This window comes from Scyliorhinus canicula, chromosome 10 (genome assembly GCF_902713615.1).
Source record: "Scyliorhinus canicula chromosome 10, sScyCan1.1, whole genome shotgun sequence".
Taxonomy (NCBI): Eukaryota; Metazoa; Chordata; class Chondrichthyes; order Carcharhiniformes; family Scyliorhinidae; genus Scyliorhinus; species Scyliorhinus canicula.
The window spans coordinates 138990881-139017520 of record NC_052155.1 but is presented as its reverse complement, the minus strand read 5'-3'; the positions used below and the strand labels follow the sequence as shown (position 1 = coordinate 139017520).

General features: G+C 46.6%; 1 protein-coding gene across 2 annotated transcripts in view; it reads right to left on the bottom strand.

The window, feature by feature from the left end:
• LOC119972680 (collectin-10-like) overlaps positions 1–26640 on the bottom strand; it is an 86179-nt gene that overhangs the window by 2265 nt on the left and 57274 nt on the right. The window contains exons 4-6 of one of the 2 annotated variants that reach the window (XM_038809784.1): positions 9007–9078; positions 5670–5723; positions 3664–3759 (exon numbers count right to left, since the gene is read on the bottom strand). In XM_038809784.1, the coding sequence (XP_038665712.1) occupies positions 3664–3759; positions 5670–5723; positions 9007–9078 (222 nt within the window). The remainder of the gene's footprint in view (positions 1–3663; positions 3760–5669; positions 5724–9006; positions 9079–26640) is intronic. The other variant, XM_038809785.1, reaches the window with a different exon arrangement.

Sequence of the window (26640 nt, the reverse complement as noted above, 5' to 3'; positions counted from 1 at the left end):
TCAACCGATGCTATACACCAGATACATCGATGACATTTTTTTCCTTTGGACCCACGGCGAGACATCACTGAAACGACTACACGATGACATCAATAAGTTCCATCCCACCATCAAACTCACCATGGACTATTCTCCAAATTCAGTTCCATTCTTGGACACACTCGTCTCCATCAAGGACGGTCACCTCAGCACCTCGCTTTACCGCAAGCCCACAGATAATCTCACGATGCTCCACTTCTCCAGCTTTCACCCGAAACACATTAAAGAAGCCATCCCCTATGGACAAGCCCTCCGTATACACAGGATCTGCTCAGACAAGGAGGAGCGCAACAGACACCTACAGATGCTGAAAGATGCCCTCGTACGAACGGGATATGGCGCTCGACTCATTGATCGACAGTTCCACCGCGCCACAGCAAAAAACCGCACCGACCTCCTCAGAAGACAAACACGGGACACCACTGACAGAGTACCCTTCGTCGTCCAGTACTTTCCTGGGGCGGAGAAACTACGACATCTTCTTCGCAGCCTCCAACACATCATCAGCGAGGATGGACATCTTGCCAAGGTCATCCCCACACCCCCACTACTGGCCTTCAAACAACCGCGCAACCTCAAACAAACCATTGTTTGCAGCAAATTACCCAGCCTTCAGAACAGCAACCACAACACCACAAAACCCTGCCAGGGTAATCTCTGCAAGACATGCCAGATCATCGACATGGACACCACCATTACACGTGGAAACACCACCCACCAGGTACGCGGCGCATACTCGTGCGACTCGACCAATGTAGTCTACCTCATACGCTGCAGGAAAGGATGTCCCGAAGCGTGGTACATTGGCGAGACCATGCAGACACTGCGACAACGAATAAACGGGCATCGTGCGACTATCAACAGGCAGGACTGTTCCCTTCCAGTTGGGGAACACTTCAGCAGTCAAGGACATTCAGCCTCTGATCTCCGGGTCAGCATTCTACAAGGAGGCCTTCAGGAGACGCGACAACGCAAAATTGCTGAGCAAAAACTTATAGCTAAGTTCCGCACGCATGAATGCGGACTCAACCGGGATCTGGGATTCATGTCGCATTACATTCGGCCCCCACCAACAAGCCTGGACTTGCAGAGGCCTACCGACTGAACTGGCTTGGGACAATTCACACCTCTTTAACCTGGAGTTACCTCTCTCTCTGCATCTTTGATGATTTGATTGCCTGCAGGTGCTCGCATTCCGGGGCATCTCTGACTGTGTCTATATAAACATTTCTGGAACAAGCCTTTCCATTCACCTGAAGAAGGAGCCGTGCTCCGAAAGCTCGTGTTTGAAACAAACCTGTTGGACTTTAACCTGGTGTTGTAAGACTTCTTACTGTGCTCACCCCAGTCCAACGCCGGCATCTCCACATCAAACATAAGTGCAGTAGCATACGTCACACTTCAACTACAGAATGGCAGGTTGCACGAGCAAAGGAGACACAGAGCAGCGCAAGCTGCTGGGATAAGGAGGCCTTGAATAAGAGCTCAGAGAGCCAGCCTCACTGTGCAATAAAGTAATGATATGGCCAATCAATAAGTACTGCACCCAATTTGAAGCTAGTTCCCCAAATTTTTCTCCGATGAAAAGAAAACCTTAATTTCTGCCTGCATTGAACAAACATGCAGTAGAATGTTTTAGCTTGGTGATGTCAAATTGAAAATTTCCTTCTGGTCCTCCCAACTTGTTATCAAATTTCTCAAGAAGCTTAACAAGCCATGAATCGGGACACTGGTGTGCCATTCACACTCTCTCATTTCAATGTTCCAGCCCTCAGAGCAGAGTGAGCACAGCATTGCCAGTAGCTGTGAAGGTAACTGTACCCATGAACCTCTGTACACTGTGCTCCCTCCAGGCTGGTGCAGGTGATGCTTGCAACATCTCCCAGCTGGTCATATACTGATGCATTAAGGAGATCCATTCCTGTAAATACATATCATTCTCTCATGGCATTAGAAAAGCAGATGGAGTGAGCACACTGTTTCCTCAGGGTTGCAGGCTTCCCATAATACTATTGACTTTACGGGTAGTGCGTGTCAACTTTGAAATGTACCGCAGCCAAAAAGATTCCATTCCGTCAACATACAACTGGTGCCCACTCATACACACAATGCCATGCTAGTCAATGCCCAGTTCATGTATTTTGCAGCCATGACAGCAGTCATAACCCATCACTCTGCAGCGGTCCACTGTGCCATGTGCATTTGGATCACTACAACCAACCAATGAGGTGGTTAATGACCCCGGTTCACAACCCAAGCACACAAGGGCAGCATACGTAGAACAATAGTCAGGTTGCTGGAGCAGACTACTGGGGTGCTTAAATAGTACTTCTGCTACATGGACCATTCTGGAGGAAGCTTGTGATACTTGGCAGAGTGACTGTAAAGATTTGTGGAAATCCTCTGCATCCTGCAAAACCTTGCACACCATTTGAGGATCAGGAGAAAGGTAGTAGGCAACCAACACAGCCCCATTCTGGCTAGGTTGATGCACCTAATTGATGCACCTAACTCAATATCAGTGAATGCAAAGCCTATCGTTCAGTCTGCATCTACCAAAGAATATTGGGCCTTAACGTGCAGGCTCTCTCATGTCAAATTGCAGGGGGGTGGGTAGGAGGGGTATCCCAAGGATGTGCTGGGAAACCCCTTTTAGAACTTCACAGGTAAGCATTTGCACACAGTCACCCAGAAGCACAGACATTAGAACATAGAACATAGAACAGTACAGCACGGTAGCATGGTGGTTAGCATCAATGCTTCACAGCTCCAGGGTCCCAGGTTCGATTCCCGGCTGGGTCACTGTCTGTGTGGAGTCTGCACGTCCTCCCTGTGTGTGCGTGGGTTTCCTCCGGGTGCTCCGGTTTCCTCCCACAGTCCAAAGATGTGCGGGTTAGGTGGATTGGCCATGCTAAATTGCCCGTAGTGTAAGGTTAATGGGGGATTGTTGGGTTACGGGTATAGGGTGGATACGTGGGTTTAAGTAGGGTGATCATTGCTCGGCACAACATCGAGGGCCGAAGGGCCTGTTCTGTGCTGTACTGTTCTATGTTCTAGCACAGAACAGGCCCTTCGGCCCTCGATGTTGTGCCGAGCAATGATCACCCTACTCAAACCCACGTATCCACCCTATACCCGTAACCCAACAACCCCACCCCCCTTAACCTTAATTTTTAGGACACTATGGGGAATTTAGCATGGCCAATCCACCTAACCCGCACATCTTTGGTTTGTGGGAGGAAACCGGAGCACCCGGAGGAAACCCATGCACACACGGGGAGGACGTGCAGACTCCGCACAGACAGTGACCCAGCCGGGAATCGAACCTGGGACCCTGGAGCTGTGAAGCATTTATGCTAACCACCATGCTACCGTGCTGCCCCAAAAACATTCTCTGAGCAACTGCTCTGTGCTGGGAATCATCCGGAAATGCAAACTTCTGATGGTTCTAGCAGGATGACACCAATAGTTATTCAGGCAAGGTTAGACAAATTAAAAACTCTGCTAACGTCTGGGTAACTATTGCAAAGACTCTGCTTCACTTAGTCATGTTCAAAAACATATATCAGCATGCCTATTCAGTGAGCAACTGTATCAATTCAACTTAAAACTAAAATGACCTACCGTTCTTTACAAAGCTCATTGTGTTGTTCAAACGAGCAATGTTTATATCCATTTGTCCTACAATTTTCCGGTATCTTCCACAGTCACAGAAGCTGCCTATTAATTGATCAGAACACATGTTGGGAGTGATGTTGTCTTATCCAGAATAAACATGTCTCTGTTTGATAACGATTAAGGACAGAAGTTCAAAAGAGTTCTGTGTCTAAATATCAGTATAAATTTAACGCAGCTGAGAAATTTTATATTAATACATTAGCAGGACCACTAGAAATAGATGTTAGAATGACTTCAACGCCCATGTAAAAATTGAAATATTGTTTATGGCCAGTTACCAGAAGGCATCAATTCTACTGGTTGAGATACATGACATAGACCTCCAAATTATTCTTGAAATAAAACTGGTCAAAATTAAAAGTGAAGACTTTGGGTTGAATTTTCCAAAGGTGTCCGCAACCTCGGCACTGGCTCCTCCCCCGATATATCTTACGGGAAGCGGCCAAGCCAAAGGCCACCTTCGCATTTTGTGTCCAATTAGGGGAAGCAGACGGGTTCCAGAGGTGGAAGGGCAATCATATCTTACAATAATAATAATAATAATAATAATTACTCCACCCCACTGTGAGACCGGTGAAGGCCAGACTGATGGATTGGAAAGGAGGCAATGCTGCATCATTAGCATCTATTCTGTGGCTGTGATGTTACATGCAAAAATCATCAGAGACATCCATCTCTGCTATTTCAGAACTCAATGGTGTGTCTGCCCATTGCAACTGATGGGCTCTTTAACAAGCTATAAGGCCCTGTCCTCCTTCCGTCAAGTAGCCTCTTCTCACCTGCCAGGGAGCAGACACAATAGGAGCCACGTGGCCAATCAAAAAAATGTAATACTATCAAAACATAGGGCTTAATGACCCTTTCAAGTGTTTCCATTGGCTATCTGTGCTGGAAGCCGATGCTGCTGGGAGCCCACATCTAGGAAAAGTGCTTGGAGGCAGGAAGAAGTTGAAGAGTTAAACTGACAAGCTGCGTTCCAAATTTCCACATCTCCTCCACTCCCCCCTCTCCCCCTCCCCACCCCCCCCACCCCAAAACGGCCTCCAAAGCCTCCACAGTGCCTCGCTTACACAAATTGCATTGGCATGTGGAAAAGTCAAGTAAATCATAAGCCAGACACAGGTGAAGAAGGTCAATTGAACTTTATGAGTTTACTCACCCACAAAGAGCCTAAACTACTGACTTTTGTTTAATGATTGCTGGATTTTGCCTTCTTCTTCAATTCCATTCTATGTAATGCTCAATCTTTTTGTGAAGACTTTCCTGATGTCAGTTTTACATTTGCCTTTCACTCAAGAACAGAGGACAAAAAACAAAGAATACAGCACAGGTACAGGCCCTTCAGCCCTCCAAACTGGTACTGGTCATGATACCACCCTTAGCCAAAACCCTCAGCACTTCCGAGTGCCGTATCCCTCTATACCCATCCTATCCATGTACTTGTTGAGATGCCTTTTGAATGCTATTAATGTATTTGACTACAACCTCCCCTGGCAACGTGCTCTGGGCACTCACCACCTTCTGTATAAAAAAGTCTCCTCTAAACTTTGCCCCACGGATGACTGATCCCTCCACCCTGGCAAAGAGTACCTGTCCATCCACTCTACCCATGCCCGTCATAATTTTGTAGACCTCTATCAGGTCTCAACCTTCATTGCTCTAATGAAAACAGTCTGAATGTATTCAGCCTCTTCGCATAGCTAACACCCTCCGAGACCAGGCGACATCCTTGAAAACCTCCTCTGCACACTCTCCAAAGCCTCCTCATCCTTCTGGTAATGTAGCGATCACTCGTTTGAATCTGCGTCTTTTATGCTTTCACAGTTATGTTTGAAGCAATGTTCCTGACCCATCTTATTAATATTTGCATTTTACCTGATTTTAAAGGACATGCAGAAACAAGAACAATGCGTGACAATTTACCCATTTATTTTAGAAATTGGAAACAATACCTGATTCACCTTTCAATCCGGGAGGTCCTGGATAACCTTTATTCCCTTTGTCACCTAAATTATAATCCGCAATGAGTTATAATCTTATATCATAGTTAGAGAACTAGATATTACCAGTGGCACAACATGTTATTTAAATATGAAATGAAAATGACCTCTGTTTTGGGTTTTGGAGGGGGAACAGCCAATGCATCATTTTCGTCACGTTGATGCCACTGCACACAGCACAGTGATGCATTACAATGTGTTTTGCACACAATTGCAAGATGTGTTAACATACAAACAAAAATAGGAATGGTGATGGGTGGGTTTCCTCCAGGTGCTCCGGTTTCCTCCCACAGTCTAAACATGTACAGGTTAGGTGGATTGATCATGTTAAATTGTCCCTTATTGTCCAAAAGGTTAGGTGGGGATACTGATGACAGGATAGGGTGGGGACGAGGACCAAGATGGGGTGTTCTTTCGGAGGGTTGGTGTGTACTCGATGGGCTGATTGGCCTCCTTCTGCACTGTAAGGATTCTTTGATGCCTCTATATGTTGGTCAAATTGTGGCATTATCACCCTACCACCTGGGGAATATTATCCCACAATTTTGTGGGATGTGTGGGTTAGATGGATTGGCCATGCTAAATTACCCCTTAAGTGTCCAAACGTTAGGTGGGATTGTGGGGATGGGGTGGGGGGTTGTGCCTGGGAAGATGCTCTTTCAGAGGGTTGGTGAAGACTTGATGGTCTGAATGGCCTCCTTCTGCACTGTAGGGATTCTATGAAGTATATTGTTATTCTATGAAGTTTATTTATGCCTAATTTTTCATTAAAATAAATTGCTCAAAGTTGATATCTGGCATGCGTCAGGTTTGAATTGTACCTTTGATGATATTTAGGAGTAAATTTTGAAGTGTCTCAAATGGAATGCTTGATACAGTCCCTCGAGATACTGAAGCTAAATCAGCAGCAACGAAAATCACCAAAGGATCACCGACTTCTGGAAATGGACCATGTCAGTCAATGGAACCATGGATCAGTTTGTGATTGAGTCCTATGGAAAATAATGGTCAGAAACCTATCACCTTCAGAGAATGGAGGGTGGGGAAATCCTGACAGATAAGCATCCTCGGATCAGATATCTGCCAATTTCTGGCCTCTGAGTGATCTTGCTGGAGGTAGGGTCAAAGAGAATGTGGTGACCCACCCATTGTGGCAGGTAGCCAATTAGACTAATTAAGGGACCAATTGGTACAGGAATAAGGAGCTGCTGGTAACTCAGCGATGGTGGATGGTATCCTCGCCGTTTCCTACCTGCCCCAGCAGGGCCCACCTCTTCTGGTGGGGCTGCCAGCCAGACATCACTGTGAGCCCTCCCATTGGGCCTCCCTGTTCCCTGGTCCACATTAATTGTATGGTGCTCCCTGAGCTGGCATCTTAATTGTCCATCTCCAGGGAGATGGTAATGTTGTTCAGGTACCATTGGGGTGTGGACCTGCAGTTGGCTCCCAATGGAAAATTGATTTCAAAGGTGGTAAGATTCCAGCAACATGTTGGGAAGTCAAAACAAATTTATAATGACGTGATTTTAATCAATTTTAGGAACTGTGGGGCCAGTATAAAATGCTGGAAGCTATTTTTTCATAAATTCTAACTATTAATTCTAGCCAGTTAGTATACCCGTACCAGCCTCACGAACAGGCGCCGAAATGTGGCGACGAGGGGCTTTTCACAGTAACTTCATATGAAGCCTACTTGTAACAATAAGCGATTTTCATTTCATTTTCACCTTAATGTTTTACACTGCAAAGATTTGTTATCATATAAGAATTGTAAGCATTTTGTACCGTATATTTGGAAGATTTACATATTCCTTGACTTACAATTTGCCAGTTTGTTGGCATGGTACATGAATTCCAATAAATATCCCATCCCGAAAGTTAATTTTATTGGCACATCAATATTATAGCAATGTGCAATGTTTTCTGGACCCTCTGCTACTGATTTATTGATTACAGTAAGAAGTCTTAACCAGTTTAAAGTCCATCAGGTTTGTTTCGATTCACTAGCTTTCGGAGGACTGCTCCTTCCTCAGGTGAGCAGTGCTCCGAAAGCTAGTGATTGGAAACAAACCTGTTGGACTTTAACCTGGTGTTGTAAGACTTCTTACTGTGCTCACTCCAGTCCAAGGACGGCATCTCCACATCATGATTTATTGATTGTACTTGGCGGTATTAGCACAATTTTGCCTGACAGATAAGGGGCTGAATTATCCTCTGTTACTCCACCACCAACCTTACAATTTGGGAGAGAGAACCTCAAGGAGAAGAGGAAAGTAGGTTGTGAGGCCTAACCCTTACATTCCTGTCCCACATTATACTTTGCTCCCTTATCTCACTTACTGCACATAAACACCACCAGGGATGTAGTGCCACCAATACTTCTCTGGCCTAAAATATTGTGGTCCAGTTTTGATGGCAGGAACGTTCTAATTACAATCCCCCCATTAGTGGGATAATCGTGCTTTAAAGATCTCAGGAATTCACCCCTGCTTCCTTTTACACATGCATTGGTGCAAAATCAACACAAGAGGGAGGATGCATTAAAACCACAGAATCATAGAATTCCCAAAAGCCATTTTCATCCAGAGACAGAGGAACAATTTTGAACTGTTTTTATTTAGGTGTAAAACTAACCATTGCCAGTCAGATTACCGAGGATTCAAAAATGCATATTTAACAGCTATGAAATGTGGCACATGTGCTCCAGGAGAAGAGGAAAGTAGGTTGTGAGGCCTAACCCTTACATTCCTGTCCCACATTATACTTTGCTCCCTTATCTCACTTACTGCACATAAACACCACCAGGGATGTAGTGCCACCAATACTTCTCTGGCCTAAAATATTGTGCTAATACCGCCAAGTAATTTAAGGTTAAATTAAATACTGTTGCTACCATTACTGGAGCTACGTTGACACCTCCCCTTCAGTCTTTGCTGCACAAAATAAATACACCACATTTAATGAAGGAGACAGACTATATAGCAAAGTTTGTGTTGCAAGAAAATGTTTTTATATCACAAAATAGACAAACTCATTTTTTGCATGACATGGAATTAATTCATATCTCATTCCTTATCTGGAAGAATGTGAATCTATTACCTAAACATTTGCAATACAATTTTTATTCCAGTACGTGCCGGTGTAAACTGAGATATTTATTTTCCAATTATTTTTGTTATCCTTCAATAATGTTCCATGACAAAAATAGCTGCATGAGAAAGGAAATGCAGTAGTTATCTCTAAACATTTCGACTTCAAAGTCGTTACACTGTCCAAACTTTAGACTTACCCTTTGAGCCAACTGGGCCGACTTTACCCCTTCGTCCAACTTCTCCATTCTGACCTGCTTCACCAAACAATCCTTAATAAAATTAAAACCTCATATTAGATATGGCATTGCAATAAAGCCATTGAAAGTGGTTATTCACTCTGTAATTTATTTGACCAATTAAATAGGAACTTAATTTATTTGTTAGCAGGCAATAAGAATGAAAATAATTATTTTGAGTTACAACAAATGCCCTTGAGTCTTGGGTTAAAACATCTCTTCCATTTCAGCTTATGCCAGAGTTTTCTGTGGAGTCAAATGCTACTCTACTATCAGAATTCAGAATGCCAAGTTAAATTGCTAAAGTTTTCACAGTCGACTTTTTTCATCTTTAAAAGGCATACACATGTACTCGAGTATAGTCAATATCATCAAAATGATCATTGGCAAGTCATGTGTCCTTAATGTACAGTTTAAGGTACTAAACAAAGACTGCCGTTTGGATCTGATGGAGATGTGAGTGAGAGTGAGAACTGCTTTTACTTAAGCTTGGGAAAGTCCAGGAGCATAATTTTAAACTGACTGGCATGATGCAAGAACAATAGGACTGGACTGACCACCAGTTTGTCCCCTTTCTGATTTCATTTTGCTTTGGTAACAAAAATAGGTGTCCTGGTCCATTGATGGATGTTTCCCACTGATAATAATAAGTTAGTTAGATTAAAGTAATCCATTGTAATTCAAACTCCATAAATGCAATTGCCTGTATTAACCCCTTTACATGAACAGAGCATGAACCTGTAGCAGCCTCACGATTCTCGGATTTTGAATCCAAGTGGATATTGCATGTGCAGGAGCCGAAGCTGAGAGCAAACCATCCCGTCCCAGAGTTCGAGACAGACGAGATTATAACGATCAGGTCTCATTGACATTAACCAACACTGACTCCCAGCTGGAGCTGGAATAATCGAGGAGGGTAGAGTATTAGAACTCTGCTGGGATGGGGAGCATCCGCTGTGCCCCGTGCCTCGGCCTGGTTGGGCGACCTTATGTACTTTTTATACCTGGAAAAGGTCAAGTACAGCGTCAGGAGGTTGGTAGAGGGATTCTACCTGAGGTGGCAGCCATTTATCTCATAACTTCAAAGAGTTAATTACCATCAGTTGTAAGGGGGAGGTAGCATTTATTTGTGAGATTAGGGGGGTTATGGGGCTGGCAGTTTGGATGTAGCCTTTGTTGTGTGTTTTTCTATATTTCTATTTCCTTGCAATGTGAATGTGATAATTGACCAATTTTCATAGCTGTGTTATAGTTTAGATTGTGTTCGTTAATTTTGAAATCTTCAATAAAATATAATTTTTTTAAAAATTGCCAAATACGGTCACTGGAAAAGTAAGGATCAAAAAACACAAGTAAGCCACCTCAGGGAGTAAAATAACTATAGAGCAATACAGAGAAATGTGCATGTGCAATATTAGTTAAACAGCGGCAGCACAGTGGCGCAATGGTTAGCACTGCTGCCTCACGGCGCCGAGGTCCCAGGTTTGATCCCGGCTCTGGGTCACTGTCCGGGTGGAGTTTGCACATTCTCCCAGTGTTTGCGTGGATTTCGCCCCCACAACCCAAAGATGTGCAGATTAAGTGGATTGAACACGCTAAATTGCCCCATAATTGGAAAATGATGAATTGGGTACACTAATTTTTTTTTTAAATTTGAAATCTTTAATAAAATATTATTTAAAAAAAATAATAGCTGGAGGGAGACAATAGATGGCAACTTGTCATTGCTTCTCCAAAACTAAATCAGAAGTATGGGGAGGTGGTGGCATAGTGGTATTGTCACTGGATTAGTAAACCAGAGACCCAGAATAATGCTCAGGGGATCCAGGTTCAAATCCTACCATTGCAGATGGTGAAATTTGAATTCAATAAAAGTCTGGAAATAAAATTCTAATGATGACTATGAAATCACTGTCGATTGCCATAATCTGGTTCACTAATGCCCTTTAGGGAAGAAAATCTGCAGTCCTGACCTGGTTTGGCCTACATGTGAGTCCAGACCCACAGCAACTTGCCCCCTCAAGGGCAATTAGGGATGGTCAATAAATGCTGGGACAGTCTGCGACTCCCAAATTCCATGAACGAATAGTGGCACAATAGACCAGAGGAATAGCCCAGATAATCAAAATGATACACTGACTTCAGACTGTAAAATTAGCTTGGCTGTGATGTGATTCAAAACAGTGAACATCATTTTGTTATATTTTTAGAGAGTACAATCCAACAAATGCTGAGATATTGTGGTCCACTAGGCCTATGATAATTTGGACCCTGCCAATTATTAGTATATATCGAAATGCTTCAGCCACTCTAGGTGGTCTCCGGAGCCAGTTTACAAAATGCCGGACAGACAGGGAAGTTGGGAGTGGAAGATTCCGCAAAGGGCTGCTCCTCCAATCATCGGCATTCCCAGGCTTGCTGCTGATGGGCTCACTCTAGGCAGCAAATGTAGGAGAGAAACAATCTTTGATTCAAGGAACAGCGAACTCCAATGTTGATGATTTTGCGAGAAAGGGATTTTTATATCTGGCGGGGGAGGCAGTGGGAAAGGTGGGGTGGGTGCGGGTGCGGGGGAGGGGGGGTGGGAGGATTGGAGCTGAGGCCTGCAAGTGAATGCCGATCTTGCAGTTTTGCCTGAAGGGGGTGTTATAGCCACCGGGACAGCACAGGTGCGAAGGCCGTGTTGGTAGTTAGGGATGGGTATGGGAGGTAACCTTGTGGAGGCCGTCATTGGTATAACTTTGAAAGGAGTTGTGGCCTGTCCCCATAATGGGGGAGTGGAGAGTGGACATTTTCACTTAAGGTCAAATTAGCCTCTAACAAATCTCACCAACCCAGAGGCTGCAACCTGTGCTGCCACATAATAATAACCTTAATAATAATCTTCATTAGGGTCACAAGTAGGCTTACATTAATACTGCAATGAAGTTACTGTGAAAATCCCCTAGTCGCCGCATCTGTTCGGGTACACTGAGGGATAATTCAGAATGTCCAATTCACCTACAAGCACGTCTTTCCGGACTTGTAGGAGGAATCCGGAGCACCCGGAGGAAACCCACGCAGACATGGGGAGAACGTGCAGACTCCGCACAGACAGTGACCCAAGACGGGAATTGAACCTGGGCCCCTGGTGGCAGTGAGGCAACAGTGACAACCACTGTGCTACATGAGGCCCTCACACTGTGCCAAGAAGCCTGGGCAGCTTGGTTGGATGGGTGGGTTTCCAGAGTACAAGGGTCTTATGAACCACAACTTTTGGGGTGGGGGAGGGTGGGGGAGGAGGGGGGAGGGAGTGAGGGGCTGCCAGGGATGTAATCAGATCCTGTTAAGTTTAATATGAAGACTTGACAGCAATCAGCTCACCCATGCCTGCATCAGGGTGTTTATTTTGGATAAGTCAAATAACCAATTAAAATAAACGACATAACTGTGGGACGAATTTTAACATTCCTTAGCCTTGATGGATGAGCCAATTATGCCCAATTACTTAGTTCTGAAGTATGCTGGTCCCACTGATTGACACTCATGAGTTAACTGATTCTACAATGAGCTCCCCATTCCCTGAATTCCAAGGCTTGCCTGCAGCATTCGCTGAGAGTGCGAGGAGGGGTACCAAGACAAGGGCCAAAAGTTTAAGATCTCAACAGACCTCCCAGTTCCAACATGTGGTGTTGCAGTGATGTCCTCACAGCCCTTCACCGCACACTCTCCCCACCCCCTCCCACGAGGACGTTTAGTTAACCCATGAGCCATGTGGTGAGATAACCACTGTAGCTATGTGTACTGCAGTAGGGGGATGTATGCCTGTACCTGTAATACAGGTTCCTCCGGTCAGCCCCTGCCGGCTAGCTCCGCCCACAGGGAGCTTATGTATAAATGTATGAGAGCTGCTCAGACCCTTAGTCTACTGTTGCAGATGGAGGGACAACATTGTACAACAATAAAGCCTCTATTGAACCAGTCTCTCGGCTTTGAGTATAATTGTTAGCGCTACAATTTATTGTTGTACGATTTCCCATTCACCATGGACATCAGAATCAAGCCTGACCGTCTGCAGCTGGATCCGCATTCGCCTCACGCCAGAAAAGACTTTGATCACTGGCTCGCAGTCTTCGAGGCCTACATCTCTTCAGCGGACCCTCCCCCGACGGAGGCTCAGAAAAAGCAACTCCTGTACTCCAGACTTAGCTCTAGCATCTTTCCGCTCATTCGAGATGCGACCAACTACACCGCAGATATGGAACTGCTCAAGGAGAACTATGCACCATCGGCGAACACCCTGTTTGCGAGGCATCAACTTTCTACTCGCGTCCAGCAGCCGGGTGCGTCGATTGAGGACTTCTGGAGGGCCCTTATACCTCTGGTACGAGACTGCGACTGCCGGGCCCTCACAGCTACGGAACATTCCGATTTACTCATGCACAGTGCCTTCGTTACAGGCATTGCATCGGACCCCATCCGGCAACGACTGCTGGAAGGGGTCGCCCCCGACCTCGCGGCCGCAAAGGCCCTGGCGCTTTCCATGACGGCCGCCTCCCGTAGTGCGCAAACTTACTCCGCTAGCCACTCGGCCCACCCGTCCTACCCCTCGTGGACCCCGCAAACGGCCCCCCAGGCCCATCTGTCCTACCCCTCGTGGACCCCGCAAACGGCCCCACAACGTGCGCTCCATGGACGCCACCATTTTACCCACAGGTACTGCGGATGCCGCCATCTCGTCTCCAGGGGCCGCCATCACGGGACACAGGTCGCTACCGCTCCTCGTCGGACTCATCTGACTCAACCGCCGATCAACCACTGCTCGCCTCCGTTACGCTCGACCAGTCCCGTCCTCGCAACCTGGCACCCTCTTCCACATCGGTGCTGGTCAACGGCCATGTGACCTCCTGCCTCATCGACTCCGGGAGCACCGAGAGCTTCGTCCACCCGGACACGGTAAGGCGCTATTCCCTTGCGGTCCATCCCGCCGACCGGCAGATCTCCCTTGCCTCCGGTTCCCACTCTGTCCCGATCCGGGGTTTCTGCCTGGTTAAACTTACTGTACAGGGTGTGGAATTTGACCGTTTCCGTCTGTACATTCTCCCCGACCTCTGCACTTCACTCTTACTAGGCCTGGATTTCCAGTGCAATCTCCAGAGCCTTACCCTCAAATTCGGCGGACCCCTACCTCCCCTCACCGTTTGCGGCCTCGCGACCCTCAAGGTTGAGCCTCCCTCCCTCTTTGCCAATCTGACTGTGGATTGCAAGCCCGTCGCCATCAGGAGCAGACGGTACAGCACCCAGGACAAGGCCTTCATCAGGTCCGAAGTCCAGCGGCTGCTTCGGGAGGGTATCATCGAGGCCAGCAACAGCCCTTGGAGAGCCCAGGTGGTAGTGGTTAAGACCGGGGAGAAGCACAGGATGGTCGTGGACTACAGCCAGACCATCAACCGGTACACGCAGCTCGACGCGTACCCCCTCCCCCGCATTTCTGATATGGTCAATCAGATTGCACAGTACCGGGTCTTCTCTACTATTGACCTGAAATCCGCCTACCACCAGCTCCCCATCCGTAAATCGGACCGTCCCTACACTGCCTTCGGGGCAGACGGTCGTCTGTACCAATTTCTGAGGGTTCCCTTCGGCGTCACGAATGGGGTCTCGGTCTTTCAGCGAGAAATGGACCAAATGGTTGACCGGTACGGACTGCAGGCCACCTTCCCATACCTCGACAATGTCACCATCTGCGGCCATGACCAGCAGGACCATGATGCCAACCTTTATAAATTCCTCCACACCGCATCTCTCCTTAATCTCACGTACAACAAGGAGAAATGCGTGTTCCGCACAGACCACTTAGCCATCCTTGGCTACGTAGTCCAAAACGGACTACTGGGGCCCGATCCCGACCGCATGCGCCCCCTCATGGAGCTCCCAATCCCCCACTTCCCCAAGGCCCTCAAACGCTGCCTTGGGTTTTTTTCTTATCACGCCCAGTGGGTCCCGCAATACGCAGACAAGGCCCGGCCACTTATCCAGTCCACACATTTTCCCCTCTCGGCCGAGGCACAACAGGCCTTCGCCCGCATTCGTCTGACATAGCCAGGGCGGGGATGCACGCCATAGACGAGACTCTGCATTTCCAAGTAGAGAGCGACGCTTCAGATGTCGCCCTTACCGCCACACTGAATCAGGCCGGCAGACCCGTGGCATTCTTTTCACGCACCCTCCACGCCTCCGAAATTCGGCATTCCTCTGTTGAAAAGGAAGCCCAGGCAATCGTTGAAGCGGTGCGGCACTGGAGGCATTACCTGGCCGGCAGGAGATTCACTCTCCTCACTGACCAACGGTCGGTAGCCTTCATGTTCAACAACACGCAGCGGGGCAAGATCAAGAATGACAAAATCTTGCGGTGGAGAATCGAGCTCTCCACCTTTAACTACGAGATCTTGTATTGCCCCGGCAAGCTCAACGAGCCCCCAGACGCCCTCTCCCGAGGTACATGTGGCAGTGTACAAGTGAACCGTGCCTTGCACAAGAGTCTTTGCCATCCGGGGGTCACTCGCTTGTACCATCTGATCAAAGCCCGCAATCTGCCCTACTCCGTCGAGGAAGTACGGACAGTCACCAGAGACTGCCAGATCTGTGCGGAGTGCAAGCCGCACTTCTACCGGCTAGATCGCGCGCGCCTGGTGAAAACATCCCACCCCTTTGAACGCCTCAGCGTGGACTTCAAAGGGCCCCTTCCCTCCACCGACCGCAACACCTACATCCTTAATATGGTCGATGAATTTTCTAGGTTCCCATTCGCCATCCCATGCCCGGATATGACGTCTGCCACCGTCATCAAGGCCCTGGATTCCATTTTCGCCCTGTTCGGTTTCCCCGACTATATCCACAGTGACATGTAACTCTAATACAAAGGATGCTATTTACAAGAGGATCCAACAAGGAAAATCAAGAGTCCATCCGGTTAGCAGGTTACAGGTTGAGCCGAATCGGTGGTCGAACGTTCTGCTGTGATCGGCGTAGCTGTGGTGGTGACGTCGGCACAGGCGGTGATGGCAACGATGGTGCAGCTGTTGGCGGTGTTGGTGCTGGCTGCTGGCGGGATGACTCCGAGAGCAAGCCGAAATCTTCTGTGTCCTCCAGGGTGGGCAGGGGGATGAGGGATGGACCTCATTCATGAGCGATGAGCTGCGTCAATTCCTGCTCAGCAGGGGTATCGCCTCCAGCAGGACGACCAGCTACAACCCCCGGGGAAACGGGCAGGTAGAGAGGGAGAACGGGACGGTATGGAGGGCCGTCCAGCTGGCCCTACGGTCCAGGAACCTCCCAGTCGCTCGCTGGCAGCACCTGACGCGCTCCATTCCATTCGGTCGCTACTATGCACCGCAACTAACAGTACACCCCATGAACGTGTTTTTGCCTTCCCTAGGAAGTCCACATCTGGGGTGTCGCTCCCGACTTGGCTCACGACTCCGGGCCCAGTCCTTCTCCGTAGGCATGTACGGCACCACAAGGCGGAGCCCCTGGTGGACAAAGTACGCCTTCTCCACGCCAACCCTCAGTATGCCTACGTGGAGTTCCCCGACGGCCGCCAGGACACAGTCTCGCTCCGGGACCTGGCTCCCTCAGGTGCCGATCCCATGCCCACACCCCTTCCCGCGCCAACCCCAGCGCCCCCCTATTCGTCCCCATCAGGTCCATCCCTCATCCCCCTGCCCACCCTGGAGGACACGGAAGATTTCGGCTTGCTCTCGGAGTCATCCCGCCAGCAGCCAGCACCAACACCGCCAACAGCTGCACCATCGTTGCCATCACCGCCTGTGCCGACGTCACCACCACAGCTACGCCGATCACAGCAGAACGTTCGACCACCGATTCGGCTCAACCTGTAACCTGCTAACCGGATGGACTCTTGATTTTCCTTGTTGGATCCTCTTGTAAATAGCATCCTTTGTATTAGAGTTACATGTCACCCCCGCCGGACTCATTTTTTACAGGGGGTGAATGTGGTGAGATAACCACTGTAGTTATGTGTACTGCAGTAGGGGGATGTATGCCTGTACCTGTAATACAGGTTCCTCCGGTAAGCCCCTGCCGGCTAGCTCCGCCCACAGGGAGCTTATGTATAAATGTATGAGAGCTGCTCAGACCCTTAGTCTACAGTTGCAGATGGAGGGACAACATCGTACAACAATAAAGCCTCTATTGAACCAGTCTCTCGGCTTTGAGTATAATTGTTAGCGCTACAAGCCACATGATTTCATCTTTTGGGAAACCTGAGGTCTAATGAGAGTACAGCCATAGACAGCCATGTGTCACGCTGAGTTGATGTGGGATCTTGGCCAGTGGTGTGGGCGATTGTAAGGGAGTGGAGCTCAGTGAGAAGGCGAGCACAGCAGTCATTGGCCGTTGCTAGGATGCCTCTGGGGTTGCATGGACAATGGGTCAGGTATAGACAGGGCGCCTCACTGATCACTCACTCTGTTTCTTCTCTTTCAGTTATTGTGCAGATACCATGATGGAGCCTGTAGAGTTGGCAGTAATCCTTCTCACCATGGGGCAGCAGAGACGATGCCAATGGTAACGTGCAGCTTCCCAGAGGCAGGAACAAAATCCTGAGGAGGAAAGGGCGGCAGGTCCAGCTCAGCCGCCGGAGGCTGGACCACAGGGAGTGGCCACTCAGGGGCAACAATACCGGGCCAGAATTTACAGATGGTGGATGGGTTGCCTGCAGATGAGTGAGAACCAGCGCAGGAGTAGGCGCTGGATGACATGGAAATGGTCACTCACCTTTGCCAGGCTGTGTAAGAATTGGCACCACATGGACTCACCCTGAAGATCACAGCTGTTAAGTAATGGGTTAAGAGACATTCCAATTAGTTGTCTCATTTATGTTATGTTCAGGTGATGTGATGTTAGAGTTTTGTGCAGAGTCTGTTGAAGTAAATTAAAGGTGTTTGTGGAAAAGGAGCAGAACCTTTGACTCTTTATACAACAGCAGCTAAACAATTAACAAATGGTAGCAGAGGACGGTTGCTGTGCAAATGTGAAGGGTTGAAAGATATAACTTTTCCCGACCAAACCAAGGAGTGAGTGAGAAGAAAAAAACCCAAAGATATATGGCTGAACCTGGGATAAAGATGGCTGGATATGACTACCCACCCTTATTTTCTGAAAGCTGATCGCACAACCAATGGAGAAGTGCGGTAGTTATGTGGGCTAAGGTAACTGCCTTGGGAAAGAGAAAAAAGATATGGCATTGGCTCTTTCATAGAATTTACAGTGCAGAAGGAGGCCATTCGGCCCATCGAGTCTGCACCGGCTCTTGGAAAGAGCACCCTACCCGAGGTCAACACCTCCACCCTACCCCCATAACCCAGTAACCCCACCCAACTCTAAGGACAATTTTGGATACTAAGGACAATTTAGGAAGGCCAATCCACCTAACCTGCACATCTTTGGACAGTCGGAGGAAACCGGAGCACCCGGAGGAAACCCACGCACACACGGGGAGGATGTGCAGACTCCGCACAGACAGTGACCCAAGCCGGAATCGAACTTGGGACCCTGGAGCTGTGAAGCAATTGTGCTACCCACAATGCTACCGTGCTGCTTTCTCTACCTTATGACAATAACATCTGGAGCAAAGTGTTTTCTGAGCTGGAATTGGAAGAGTTAGACTCAGAAGAAGGTCTGCAGACTCTATTATGTTATGTGGATAAGATTTATAAGAAGGATGACATGTTAAGTGCGTAGGAGCATGGTCTGATTTTAATAGGTTCTGGAAAATAGAGGATTTCTCCATTGAAGGCTATATAATGGAATTTGGCAGACTATATAAAAGGCTGAAGAAACACAACCTGGAATTTCCACAGTCTGTGTTGGCCTTTAAATTACTTGACTGTGTTAGAGTGAGCAACATGGATAGGCGCCTGGTTTTGACAGGAGTTCAGTTTGCAGATAACGATTCCTTATTCAATCAGATGACAGAAGCTTTAAAAAAGTTTCTGGGAAAACATTTGATTCCAATGGCTCTGATGACCCAAATAGGTCAGCCTGCAATAAGGCAGAATATGGAAGATACACTACTAACAGTATGGCGAAATTGTGCGGCTACAAACAGTTTCTAAGACTATGGAAGGAGATCGGGACCCGGAAATTATGAAGACAGAAACCCAGTTAGAACCGACAATACGAGGATGAACCCCAGAAATGCACGGGGCATGAAAAATCGATGTTTTCGATGTGACTCTCAATAACATTATGCTTTCAACTGTCCAAAATGTTATAATAGTGTTTGAAGTGACACATGACATGGAAGAGTCAGAAGAGGAAAAAGATATTGACCAGAATGAAGGCAATGTCCTATTAACAAGCAGTTTTACATCGGTAATGAGGGTGTTGGTTGCAGAATCCTTCAATTGTGCTGTATTGGACAGTGGCTGCACATTTACTGTATGTGGGATTGACTGGTTAAAATGTTACCTGGACTCCTTGAATGCTGAAAATCGTAACAAGGTTAAGGAATTTGAAAGTTCCACAAGTTTCAGGTTTGGGGATGATAATACTCTGAAGGCGCTGAAAAGAGTGGTGATCCCTTGCAATATTGCTGGAGTGAATCATTTTATTAGCACGGATGTTGTATCAAGTGAGATATCTTTGCTTCTGAGCAGACCGTCGATGAAGAAAACACATGTGAAACTGGATATGGAACAGGATAAGGCAACAGTTTTTGGATAGACGGTGGACTTACAATTTACACAGTCGGGACACTATTGTATTCCATTATTGACAAATAATATTTCAAGTACAGTTGTTTAGGATGTGTTAATGGCAGTTGAAAATGGGACTTTAGCTGATAAAAAGCTTGTCGTATTAAAACTGCATAGGCAATTTGCGCATCCGTCTCCTCGGAGGCTGAAAAATTTATTAAAGGATGCAGGGGTAAGGGATGAAGACTACACTAAGCTGATAGAACAGGTTAGTGATCGCTGTGAAGTTTGTAGGAAGTACAGAAGGACACCAGCACAACCGATAGTAACCTTATCTTTGGCCAGGGATTTTAACGACATTGTGGCCATAGAGCTAAAATCTGGGATAAAGCCAATAATATATTTATTTTGCATTTTGTAGATTTAGCAACCAGATTTAGTCAATCAACGATTGTACGAAGTAAAGGAAAGAGAGTAATTCTGGATCAAATTGTGGAAAAATGGACCGGGACAGGAATGGGCCCACTGGCAAAATTACTTACGGACAATGGGGGAGAATTTGCTAATGATGAGTTTAGGGATATGTGTGAAAACATGAATATCAGAGTTATGAACACGGCTGCAGAAAGCCCATTTAGTAATGGTGTGTGTGAAAGAAACCATGCAGTAATAGATGACATGTTCCGGAAGATTTTGGCAGATAGACCAAACTGCAAGCTAAATTCAGCTTTAGCATGGGCGGTACATGCAAATAATTCATTGCAGATGGTTGGGGGCTATAGTCCCTATCAATTAGTGTTTGGGAGAAATCCTAAAATTACATCCATTTTGGGTGACCGACCTCCAGCTTGGAAAGGGACTACAATTAGCTCTGCCTTTGCTGAGCATTCAAATGCATTACAGAGCAGTAGAAAAGCTTTTTTGGAAGCAGAAGCCTCTTAAAGAATTCGCAGAGCTTTGAGGCATAACGTGCAGCCAGCAAATGCCATTTTTCAGCAAGGAGACATAGTATACTATAAGAGAGACAATTTTAATGAATGGAAAGGCCCAGGAAAGATCACAGGCATAGATGGCAAAACAATTATTTTGCAAAATGGCAATCAAACTGTTAGGGTACATTTATCAAGGATAATGGGTACAGATTACAACATTTTCAAATTTAGACAGAGCAGACAGACATGACGAGGAACCAGGGTCATCTGGTACGCACGTGTTGCCTATGAGGACCAGTTAGCTGATATAGACAGGGTTTCTGTAGAGGAAGACAATACTTCTGATGATTTAGAACAGGCCATTTTTCCAAAAGGACAACTGCCAAAAGTTGGTACAAAAGTGACATACTTGCCTGAAGGGTCTAGTCAATGGCAGGATGCAACTGTTATTAGTAGAGCAGGGAAGGCCATTGGAAAGTATAAACATTGGTTGAATGTACAGCATTCAGCAGAGGGAGTCAAGACAGTGGACTGGGAACACAGTGCCAGTTCAGATCGTATATTGGATAGTGAACAGGTCCACAGGAAAAGGTTGAGAACTATTGAAAGGACATCCCACAGCAGAAGGGAAAGATCAAGCAGTAGCTGTACAGAACGAGATACCAGGTGGGAGAAGGGACATAGTTTATCCAGGTCTCGCAGCATGAGTAAGACTACAAATACTAATAGAAGCTCACATGCACGTGCGATTTTGGTGGCTTCCAATAAGTTAGATGAAAAAGTTATCAAAGATGCCAAAGAGCAAGAACTGCATAGTTGGAGTGAATTTGGGGTATACACGGAAGTACCGGATAGGGGACAAAGAGCTCTACCCCACAGATGGATTTGCACGGAAAAGGTTCTTCCGGATGGAACTTATAAGGCAAAGGCCAGGCTTGTGGCGGGGGGTTTGAAGAAAACTTAGGAGATCAGGATTTAAGGGTAGATTCACCTACGGCAGGAAAGGTTATTTTAAAGATCTTCTTGGCTCTATTAGCCACAAAGGCATGGGAATGCAAATCTATAGATATAAAAGCTGCCTTCTTGCAGGGGTATCAGCTCCAGAGATACATTTTTCTCCGTCCTCCTAAAGAGGCAGCTAACACAGAAGGGGTACTCTGGAAGTTGAACAAATGTGTATATTGATTAAATGATGTGTCTAGAGTCTGGTATTTTTCAGTAAAGTCAGTTTGTTAAAGTTAGGCTGTTGCCAGTTGAAAGCAGATCCGGCAATGTTTTACTGGCACTATAAAGGAAATATTTCTGGCATCTTCATGATGCATGTCGATAATTCTTTGTGGGGTGTGACTAGTGATTTCGAAGCTATTGTAATCTCTGGTTTGTGGAAAGAATTCAGGATTGAAAGTCAGGCTTCCGGTGCATTTAAATATATTGGACTGGAAATCAGACAGACTACGTTAGGGGAACTTTATGTCAGCAATCTTATTTGGAAAGCATCAGCCCAATAGCAATTAGTCATGGCTGGGTTTCACAAAAAGACACAATGGTTTCAAAGATGGAAAAAGAGCAACTGTGAAGTTTAATTGGGCAACTGAATTGGTTAGATAGACAGACGAGACCGAACGTGACTTTTGATGTCTTAGCGTTGAGTACAAAAATGAATGACCCCAAAGTGGAAGACATAATAAGAGCAAATAAAGCATTGGTCAAACTAAAAATGCAGGAGTGTGTTTTGAGGTTCCCGGTTTTAGGTGACCTTTGGCACTTGAAACTCATAGTTTATAGTGATGCATCCTATGCAAATTTATGTGATGGGGTTTCAAGCGCAGGTGGCTTTTATAATTTTCCTTTTGGGGAACAATGGTAAATGTTGCCCTCTTGTGTGGGGAAACAAAGAAAATAAGGAGACTGGTCAAAAGTACTTTGGCTGCTGAGACATTAAGCCTTGTAGAGGCGGTGGATATGGCCTTTTATATATCTCAGATATTGACAGAAATTTTGGGATTAGTGAATTTGGGTAATATACCTATTGAATATCACATTGACAATAAATCTCTGTGGGAAAATGTACACTCTATAAAAAGTGTCAATGAAAAAAGGATAGACATTGCAAGTTTGAAGCAGATGTTGTACAGAGGGGAAATAGCAAAAATTAAATGGGTTGACAGTAGCTATCAATTGTCAGACTGTTTTACAAAAAGAGAGGCTAGCTCACAGAAACTTTTGGATATTGTTAATTAAGGGCGCCTGTTTCTGTGACTGTTTTTATTACTTCCGAAAATGAAAAAAAAAGAAGGGGGGAAATTGCAAGTGTGTTTTTGAGTTTCTTTTAATTTTGTTTTCACCTAATTATTTTTTTTTCTCCAAGTGAGGGGAGACTGTTAAGTAATGGGTTAAGAATGTCATGAGAATGTCACTTTAAGAAATGTTTGAATGCTCATGCAGTGATGTCAGAGTGTGGGTGGAGCTGAGCTCTGGCTCTGCTTTTTAGTTTCACTTTGAGAAAAGCTTGGGTGTGTCTGTGTTTTTTTTGGTTTCGTTTTCAGTGTTGGAGCTGAAGCCAGACAAAGCAGGTGTACTGTTGTTCTCTCTGCATTGAAAGACTATCTCTTGATCATTTGGTGAATTCAGAATTATGAATTTTCTCAGTAGTGAATTTAAACCTGATGTGTTTCTGATGAAAGTTATTTTTTAAGTCTTCTGGATGTTAAAAGGACAGCTTAAGAATTGCTTAATGTTGTATTCTTTAGGGGTTGTGTTTGAATTAATGGTTGCTAAGATGTTCACTGTATGTTTTAAAAAGGTTAACTTGTGTTCATAGAATAAACATTGTTTTAATTTTTAAAATACTTTTCCATTTCTGCTGTACCACACCTGTAGAGTGGGCCGTGTGCTCCCCATACCACAATCTATTAAAAGTTGTGAGTCAGGTGAACTCCATGATACACTTTGGGGTTCTCTAAACCCTGGCTCATAACAAGAGACATTCCAATTAGTTGTCTCATTTATGTTAATTATCCCATAATTGACATTGATGTGTAAAGGGGCTTCAGGTGGCCTTTGTGTCAGGTGATGTAATGTTAGAGTTTTGTGCAGAGTCTGCTGAAGTAAATCAAAGGTGTTTGTGGAAAAGGAGCAGAATCTTTGACTCTTTATACAACAGCAGCTAAACGTATAACAACAGCTGCCTTGAATTTCTATGCTGGTGGTTCCTTTTAGGGCTCCAACATTGACCTTTGTGCAATCTCCCAGGCCTCTGCACAGAAGTGCATCAGGGAGGTCACAGACCTGCTCTTCGTGCGGGCGCACCAAGGATGTAGCTGAAGTGGATGCTAATTGAAATGCCCCAGTGCAGGGAGCCATTGACTGCACACACGTGCCTCTCTGTTCCGCATGTCGTCGTGGTGCCCCCTTCATGAACCACAAGGGCTTCCACTCCCCGAATGTTCAGATCATCTGCGATTTTGCCAAGCACATTCCGTGAATGTGTGCCAGGTTCCTGGGGAACATCAACGACAGCTACATGCTTGGTCACTCTCAGATATTTGAGTGAACTCATCAGCTACAGGGTTGGCTCCTTGGGCCATGGCCTTCGTCATGAAGGGAGGAGTCCTTGTTAGCAAGATGGCACTCGCATCACTGCATCATGTCAGTGTGAGGGAAGGGCAACCAATCATCTGAGAGCCTCACAGACAGGAGATGGAGGCGGCAATATTTCTGGGGTGGCTGATCATGCAGATGTCAAATGAGAGTGTGAGACCCAAAAAGGTACAAAAAGTGACATTTAATACCTAACATAGGTGCTCAAACTCTTACACAAGTGCTCAAGATGTAACAGTGCCTACCATCACCCATGCTGTGCTACAATAACATTTTAACCTTCCTAACCCTGCCACTACGTGTAGCCCCAGGTTCACAGCTGAGGCACAGATGGCCTGTAGCCTGCCACACACTGTTGCCTGAGAGGACCTTGGTAGATTATCCTCTGGAGGGCCGACACCTGCAGGACCCCAGCCTGATTGTGGGCAGCACGGGTGTGGTGATGTCACCCTCCTCGTGCAGAGCTAGAGGTGTACGGGTCACAGGAAAAGGGGTTTCAGGTAGACTGGACACCCCCAGGGTCTCCTGGCTGGAAGGCCCTGGGCTATGCACCAGCTAGTCCTCCTCCCTATGGGTGCTTGAGGGCCCCAGGGTTCCCCCATCGTAAAGAGGGCCAGCTAGAGTGAGATCCATAAGCTCTGCCATTCTCTGGCGCTGACACACATAGATGCCCACAGTGCCTGCACTACACGATGGAGTTCATTGTCTGGACCATGCAGTGAACATCCCCTGTTATGAAGTGGATGTCTTGCACTGTGGACATCACCCTCGCAGTAGGCCTCGTTGCCTTGGAGTATCGGTACAATCTCCTCGGATAGAAGACGATAGGGATCCTCCAGTCCACCTTTCAATCCAAGGATTGCTGACACCCCTTCCTGATAATCCCGACTTTGCTTTTGTAGTTCCTGCAGCTGAGGGATGACTGAGTCGAGAGGCATGTCACCTGACAGGGGCTCAACAGTGTCCTGGCTTACAGTGTCCTCCAAGTGACATATCCCTGGGACGTCTCTGCCGTCATCTGCTGTTGATCATCAGCAGTGAGATGCTCACCAATGAGTGATCCAGAAGCATGTCTGCTAATAATTTCCGCTGAGGTGTGAGTCTCTGTGCCGCTGGAGGGTGTAGGTGACAGCTGTGATGCCTCGTCTATATGACTGTCTGAAAAGTAATCGTTGGAGCTGCTCACCCTGGTAGTATCCGGTGGTCTACTGGAGGGTGGACCAGGTTGCTCGACTGATTTTCCTGCAAGGGAAGGGAAATCACTCCACATGCCAACGCTCAGACCTTTCCATTGTGAGCCAGCTTGTCCTGCTATGAGGCAGGTGAGGAAAATGTAAATAGGATGTGTGCCGGGTCAGGTGGTAAGGATGCCTGGCATGTGTGGTTGGTGAGTGGGAGGTGATGAGGAGAGGAGCCACGGGGGCAATAAGGAGGGGTGTGGGAGGCAAGTGGTGGATCCCGGGAGGTGGCAGTGAGTGAGTTCCCAGTAGATGTGTGATGTGAGTGGGTGAGTATTGAGAATTGAGAAGAGTGACTTACCCTGGCTGCATGGAGGAGGTCATTCATCTTCGTCCTACACTGGTTGCCAATCCTCTTGTGCAGGGAGCTGGTGCTGACCGGCGTTGCCATCACCTCCCATGCTGGTTGGTCTTCTGCCTGTTTGACGGTAGAGCATATCTTGCTGCATCCCATCCAGCACTCTGGTGAATGCTCCCTCTGGAAACCTGGGGGGGCAGTCTTTCGAGCAGCCATCTTCCTGACTGGAATTGGAACAAGTGCTGGGGAGGCCTTTGAATGGAGAACCTACCCGATTGATGAGCTCAAGTAACACCTGGGCGGGCAAATCAGAATAGCCCGCCTTGGGTGCAGCGTGCAACCCATGGAAAAAATATTTTTGTATAGTGTGTCAAAATACTGCGTGATATCTCACCAACACCATTGGCATGCTATACTCAGCTTTCCTCACCAAAAACACTTCGCCAACATATTGGAAAATTCGACCCAGTATCGAAGGGACCTTTTTTAAACCTTGTGGCATTTAATGATGATGTAAAAGCAGTGTGAACCTGATTTGGCAGTAAACCAATAAATGTTCTGTTCAGTCAACCCTAGAGTCTAGCTGGCTTTTCCTTTATATCCTTTGTCAGGAAAATTAATGATGTGTAAAAGTTAATTTGACTTTGGGGTAAGTCAGCTGATTTATGGGCATTCAGTGAAGGTGTTCCAGAAGCTGAGCAAACAAGCACATTCTACTGGTGGGCGAAAAGAAACTTTGGCAAAGCAGGAAATAGAAAAGGATTGAAATTGCTCAGTTATTCTCGAGCAGATCTTGCGTGGCAAGACTTTCTCTCACTCATACAGTC